At 47.3% G+C, this 7,423-nt stretch overlaps 1 protein-coding gene across 1 annotated transcript in view; it reads right to left on the minus strand.

Annotated features, from left to right (window-relative positions):
- The window catches only part of LOC105554405, a 57,348-nt gene extending 55,054 nt beyond the window's left edge, over positions 1–2,294 (minus strand). Inside the window, exons 1-2 of the mRNA XM_012000863.1 lie at positions 2,238–2,294; positions 1,495–1,615 (exon numbers count right to left, since the gene is read on the minus strand). Coding sequence (XP_011856253.1) covers positions 1,495–1,615; positions 2,238–2,294 — 178 coding nt within the window. The remainder of the gene's footprint in view (positions 1–1,494; positions 1,616–2,237) is intronic.
- Positions 2,295–7,423: the final 5,129 nt, after the last annotated feature.

Here is a 7,423-nt window from a genome sequence, read left to right on the forward strand (position 1 = left end):
CAGGATGGTCTCGATCTCCTGACCTCGTGATCCGCCCGTCTCGGCCTCCCAAAGTGCTGGGATTACAGGCTTGAGCCACCGCGCCCGGCCGGGACTTCTTAATTCTGTATTTCTGAATGGCCTAGTGCTGGCTGTGACACAGGGTAGGTATATAATTGATGGTGTTGGTTTGAATTGTCCAGTTTGAATAAAGAATTTTCTAAATAAGTCGACATCATGACACAATGGACATAGATGAGACTACTAATGCATTTGAAATTTACACTAGTGGACACATGATGGTAGATGTGATAGATACATGAACCCATGTAAATTCCAACTTCGAGAAACTAGTAACCTATTTAGAAATTAAACTTTCTCCTGTTCTTCATGGGCAAAGATGATCCAAGCATGGAGGACGTGACATTTAAGCCCTCTTCCCAGTGGAAGGGATGTGTCTCCAGCTAAATTTTTCTCTCAGTCAACATTTATGGGCAGCTACTGTGTGTTAGGCACTGTACTATGGGCTGAGTATTCAAAGAAAAACAAGGCACAGGTGAATCGTGAATGGAGAGCTACGGGTCTAGTGGGGCTAAAGGCACTTTCTCAAGGAACTCACGGCACTGAAAGAGCTGCTGCTTGAGAGGTATGGCCTAAGCTCCATGGGCGTGAGAAGCAGTGAATTCTTCCTGGGGCCAGAAAGGGAGGATGAAATTAGGAAAGATCTCCCAGAGGAGCGGATGTTTGAAGGACGGACAGATCCAGATGGACAATAGAGTATGTATTCTAGGCTGGAGGGTATTAACCAAAGCATCGAACCCCCTCAGTTCTTTGGGAGTGGAACAATCTCTTCTGCTCTCATTGTGGCTGGTGGCCTAATTGCTGACCAAGGTCAGGGTGACACCTTTGGCCAAAGAATGGGGCATTTGCTTCTAAGTCAGCCAAGGGCTCTTTCTGTCTGAAAATAGCTGCCTGAATTCATTTCCCCAATTAGTCCCAGAGGCCAGAGATAGAAGCAGGCTTTCTCCACGTGCAGGGCAGAAACTGCAACTGGAAAGCCGGCGCTGCAGCATGAGGAACCCCTGGGGAGCTGGCAGGAGGCCATGCCTGGACACACCTTAAGGTCTGACCGGCTACGTTTGCACGGACCCTCTCTAGCTCTTTCCCTGTCATGTGACTGAAAACCTTATCATAATGAAAGCCATAAAAATGCCAAACTTTAACCTTATTAAAGTCACACTGTTCTGGTCTTGGCAATCCTAATAGGATTTTACAACTCAACCTCCTTGACTAGAGTTCTTGAATAGCGCAGGGTCTGTGAGGGTCCGTGATGGGTGACTTAATGCCTTCAAGGACTGGTGCCCATCCACATTCCCACCCTCCCTGTGTCCGTCCACCACCCGTGCTCACTGTGGCCTTCCATATGGCCTGCTGTTTTGTTACTCATAGAAACGGATAAATTTCCACTATCCTGGACCCCGGGAAAAACATATGAGCATACCCTACAGCACTTACCAGCTGACATAGTATTTTCCTCCAGATTAATGAAGCACAGTGGAATTTTAGCACTTGCTGTAATGATTAATATGTCAAATCCATATTGTAGGAGAGGCAAACAGGAAAGTGATGTGAGAACCTAGGAGGAGGGAGGACAAACAATGGGAAGGGAAGAGAGGCGGCAAAGCCAAAGACGGACAGGGAAGGAAGAGAAGAACAAGGGAAGGACAGGGTGAAGAGAGGAACACAGACTCCCACAGGAGCTGGATCAGACAGGCTCGAGCACATTTAGGGACTTCCTTCTGCCCACGGCGACATTGGTAGGAAGGTGTGTCAAGTCAGTTCCTGAGGAGAGGTCTCCCAGGAGCAGTTATTAGCATAAGGTTCTACATATTGGGAGGCCATGGACCTCAAAGATTTGAGAAAAGGTTTGGGATTTATCCCCAGAAAAAAAAATACACATAAAGAGGTTTACTTAGGGGTTTACTAAGCCCCCTAAACCTCTATAAAAAAACACAGAAATGAAAAACCCCTGTGTTCAGCTGATGGTGTTTCTGGAGCTGGGACTGTGTCATCCCTGTCACCATCCCCTCTTCATGTGATGCCTTTCAGAAACAAGTTTGGAAAGGTGACAGTGGCCTCAGCCACAATACACATTCTTTTTGCTGAGCCTCTGTCTTGCCCTGTGAGCGCCCACCCTCTCCTCCCCACCTGCAGGCCCACCGCCATGCAGTTCCCAGGGGGAGGTTATGCTTACTCGCAGGGTCCCTTCCTCCAACTTTAGGTAGTCCAGTGCCCCTACATGAAGTGGTGTCCATGCTGTGCGTGAATATGCTCTGCAGTCTTGAGACCATTACACAGCTGGACAGAGAAATGCCTGGCCAAGCCACCAATGGGAAATACTTTGCAATGCAAATGAATCCTCCAAAGCCAAGCATTCCCTTCTCCTACTAATTACTTTTACCTGGTCGCATTAGAAATCCTGGCCAACATGGTGGAACCCCGTCTCTACTAAAAATACAAAAATTAGCTGGGCATAGTGGCACATGCCTGTAGTCCCAGCTACTCGGGAGGCTGAGGCAGGAGAACCATTTGACCCTGGGAGGCAGAGGTTGCAGTGAGCCAAGATCGTGCCATTGCACTCCAGCTTGGCGACAGAGCGAGAGTCGGTCTCAAAAAAAAAAGATTGGTTTCATATTTTGTACAGTCAGGAGCTGGCTCAATGTTAATGTCATTGTCTCTCCTGAAATCACCTGTCAGTGCAAGAGGGCTCTGAATTTCCTTTCTTATTTCTCGATCTAAGCGTGTACATAGTGTCATGGGCCAGGTTAATTAAAGCTCACTGAACATCACATACTATCCTCTGAACAATCATACATGTTGCTTCTTTAAAAGCAGAAAAGAAAAAATCAGGTTCTGTATGCCCTACCAAGCTTAAATCGTCTCTGTGTTGGGAACTGTACAAAAGTCAACAGGTCAACAACAAACACGAATTTACATACTCAGTAGGTGAAAGAGTGAGCCAATTCATAGATTTCATTTCTGATTGTACTTTTTAACATTTTATTTTGAAAGAATTGTAAATCCACAGAAGGTACCTAAAAGGTGGAAACAACTCAAATGTCCATTGATGGATAAATGGATAAATGTGGTATAGTGGTCCGCCCTTATCCTGGGGGGTACATTCCAAGATCCGGCAGTGGATACCCGAAACTATGGATAGTACCGAACCCAACTACTGTCAGGGGCAACACGTTTCTGTTCACATATTCCGCCTACATAAATTGTATGTAGGTACATACATAAATTGTATGTAGGTATGTACGCTTTTTCCAGCTTAACTAAACACTTACCAGTATTGTGGTCGTAACTTGTGGTTTGAGGTGTGACAGCAAAACTAGCACGAATTTCTTTTTTCCCCTTCACAATTTCACAGATAGAAGATTCGTTCCTAACTATAGATCTTAGCAGCCTCAGCATACCATTTTTTTTTCTTTGCTGAAGTCGAGAATTTTCATCTTTTCACTTAAAGGAAGCACTTTATGGTTTCTCTTTGGCGTATGTGAGTTGCCAGCATCACTACACTTGTGCTTTGTGGCCATTACTAAGTAAATTAAGGGTTACTTGAACACAAGCACTGCGATACTGGGGCAGACAACCTGACAACCAAGATGGCTATTAAGTCACTACTGGGTGGAGAGTGTAGACAGATGGACACATTGGACGAACGGAGGGTTTGTGCCCTGAGCAGGATGGAGCAAGATTTTTTTATACCACTCAGAATGACTCACAGCTCAAAAGGTATGAATTGTTTATTTCTGGAATTTTTCATTTAATATTTTTGTATTGCTGTTGACTGTGGGTAATTGAAACTAAGGAAAGTAAAATTATGGAAAAGAGGGGGTGGGCTACTATACCTACATATAATGGAATAGTATTCAGTCTTAAAAAGGAAAGAAACTCTGATATGTTTCTATGACATGGATGAACCCTGAAGACACTATGCTAAGAGAAATAAGCCAGTCACACAAAGACAAAAACTCTGTGATTCCACTTAGATGAGGCACTTATATGAGTAGGCAAATTCAAAGAGATGGCAATTCGAATGGTGTCTGCCAGGGGCTGGGAGGTGAGGGGAATGAGGAGTTGTTTAATTGGTATGAACTTTCAGTTTGGGAAGATATAAAAAGTTCTGGAGATGGTTGGTCGTGTTTGTTGCATAATAATGTGAATATATTTAAAGTCACCAAACGGTACCTGTAAAAATAGTTACAATAGTAAATTTTATGTTATGTATATTACCACAATCAAAAATTGACAAGGAAGTCCCACAGACACTTCACTTGGCCAATCCAATGCAGCAGTTCTCTGGGAAGAACTTTGTGTTCTGGGGAGGGTAGGGCTTCTTACTGAAGGGCAGGTGTCAGTGTAGGTGAATAAGCAGGTTGGGTGGGGGTTGGGTGAAGGTGAGGTCATTCAAGGCGACTCTTCGGCCAGGTAGAAATGAAGGAACAAGATTGAAGTCACCGCCTCCCCCAAAACAGAACAGAGGTTCTTTGAGCCTTTTCCTCCAACTCTCCTTCACCACATTCATGCCTTAGCTTCCCAACGCTGGCCTTTTTGCTACTGGCAACCTGAATAGTTTGCATTTCTAGACAAATAGGTGAAAGAAAAGAACAGCCATAACCCAACATCCCTGTAACTGCCCCGAGGCCCCAGATCCTGGGACTTTCCCCAATAGCTGGATACTTCCTCCTCTGTGAAAAATAACAGGGATTGGCTGGAGCTAACCCAAAAAGCAAGCGGACGTAGACACAGGCTCTTGGAAAATACCAAATGCTATTCAAACCTAGAGATTTAGTTTCCCCACCCTCAAGGACCCCGGAAGAGGCTGCTCACAGCTGGGTGAGGTGCAGTACTTTCCATAAGGATCGTCGCCTGGCTCTTTCGAGGGTGGGGGGGAGCAGGTGCCGCTCTTCTCTGGGCATGTGTACCTCCTGGGTGTCCTTCATGGAGCTGACACAGGGTGCCTTACACAGAGACTATGGCCTCTCTGGAAGAGTTAAGATCTTTCTGTAGTTCTTGAGATGGAGTATTTGACACCAATAAAGGCTTTGGCAACCTCCTCAAACTTTGAACTTTTTTATTTTCTAGAGATGGGGTCTTGCTGTGTTGCTCAGACTGGTCTTGAACTCCTGGGTTCAAGCAATCCTCCTGCCTCCGCCTCCTGAGTTACTGGGACTATAGTTGCCAGCCTGGGTTTTTATCTAGATCTTAATAACCAGAGTTGCTGTGCACTCTATGTAGGATTTGGCTTACTTGGCAAACTCCATGTCATAAACTCAGTATTTCTTCAATAAACCCAATATTGATTTACTATGGTCTGGCAGCCGAAGTAGCCCAAACTTCTGGCCTGTATTCTGTAAGGTGGAAGATTGGGCCTTTTAGTAGAAACCTCCAAGACCTAGGAATCTCTACTGAGACCCTGGGGTTAATGCAGTCTCCACCAAATCCAAGTGCTGGCTGGGAGACAGGAGTCAGCAGGATTTCACCAGGATGGTCAATTTTTATCCAGAATAGGGCTATGCCTGCATTAATTTGTCACCAGTGGAATGAAAATACAAACCCGCTGAGTATGATAGTTTGATATGAGGAGTGGTCAGTTATATAGAAAATTTAAAACAGAAAGCCCATGAGAAGTTTGCCTTTGTAAGTGCCCATTAACTCCTTCCTAACAAGGTGACAGAGAGCTGGTGCCACCACAGGGAGTGTGCTGGTCAGAGCAGACCTCCTCCCCAGGTGGATGCCATGACCCTTGACATCCTCCAGATCAAAGCTTCACTTTCCCTTGCTCACAGTGGCTTCTTAGACGACCATGTCTAAACCAGACCCTGCCTGCTATTCTTGGCCAGACAGAGAGAACAGCCTGAGTGAAGACTCTGAGGCGGAAGAGAGCATGGCATTAGTAGGGCCTGGCAGAAGGCCAGGATGATGGCCACAGTGAGTCCTGGGAAATGCAGCACAAGATAAGCCTGGAGAATTGACAAGGGCCGGTCTGTGCAGAATCTGAGGGTCACAGCGAGAAGTCTGCCTTTTCTCCCCATGCCCAGAGCAGGGAAGAAGGATTTGCAAGTTTCTCACACATGCCTTGGCTTAAGCAAAGCTTTCTGGCCTCCTTCAAGCCATAGCGCAGGGTGGCGTTTGCCATGCCTGACTCCCCAAGCTAGGCACTGGGAGTCCAAGTGAACCATCTGGAGGGGTCAACAGTGACACGAACAGATAAGCCACAGCACAATGGGGCTTGAGTTAGAGGAGGAGAGAGGAATGTGCACATCCCTGCTTGGATGTGGGGGCAGGAGCGGGAGGGCTCCAGGAAACCTCGCACAGATCTTTGGGCTGCCTAAATCCCACTGCTCCATGTCTAGGTGGCTGAAGTGCCTCCTGACCTGCCTCATCCCCTCCTCTGGCCTGTCCTCTTTACCAACCCTGCTACCTGCCCATTCTAAGAGGCTCCACCCTTCCTTGGAACACAGAGTTCTCTGCCACTGGACTCTGGGGCGGGTGAGATTATTGAGTCTGGCGGGCAAGCGTGAGAGGGAAGGAAGAGGGAGGGAGGTCAAAGATAGGAGGTGAGCTGGAGAAGAAAGGGACTGTTTTGAGGATTCCCGCTCACACATTTTGGCTCTTACCTCTGACCAAAAGCAAAGGGAGCACCTTTTACCAATGGAATGAGGCCAGGGTGTGTTGGCTTACGCCCGTAATCCCAGCACTTTGGGGAGGCCGGGGTAGGAGGATCACTTGAGCTCAGGAGTTCAAGACCAACCAGGGCAAGATAGTGAGACCCCCCATCTCTACAAACATTTTTTTAAAATTAGCCAGGCATGGTGGCATGTGCTTGTGGTACTGGCTACTTGGAGGCTGAGGTGGGAGGATCTCTTGAGGCCAGGAGGTCAAGGTTACAGCAAGCCATGATCATGACACTTCACTCCAGCCTGGGTGACAGAGTAAGACCCTGCCTCTAAATAAATTAAATCAATCCATATCAATTAACTAACTAACCAGCCTGTCTATCGGGGTCAGTCAGCTCTTGTAGTCCCACCTAACTTCCGCTTCGCCTTCTCCTGCAGCAGCAACGCCATCGAAAGTGCTTACTGTGTGCCAGGCAGGCATTGCACATGGACGGGGACTAGAAGTTCAGATGGCCAGCTGGCCTGCTGCCTGGGGACAGGGAGTTTCCCAGGACCTGGGACTTTCGGTACTAAAACCAGGACAGTCCTGGGCAAGCCGGAACAGCTGGTCACCTGGTGGGAACTGAGCACCCATGGAGTCAGCAGAGAAGGTAGGCGGCACCACAGCATGGCGGGTGGTGGGAGCAGGCAGGAGACGTTTCCTTCTTAGCACTGGAAGCGCCACTCTTGTCTCTTAGCTCCCTTCCTGAATGGAGCTC

Source organism: Mandrillus leucophaeus, unplaced genomic scaffold, assembly GCF_000951045.1.
Source record: "Mandrillus leucophaeus isolate KB7577 unplaced genomic scaffold, Mleu.le_1.0 Scaffold64, whole genome shotgun sequence".
In the NCBI taxonomy this organism is placed as follows: Eukaryota; Metazoa; Chordata; class Mammalia; order Primates; family Cercopithecidae; genus Mandrillus; species Mandrillus leucophaeus.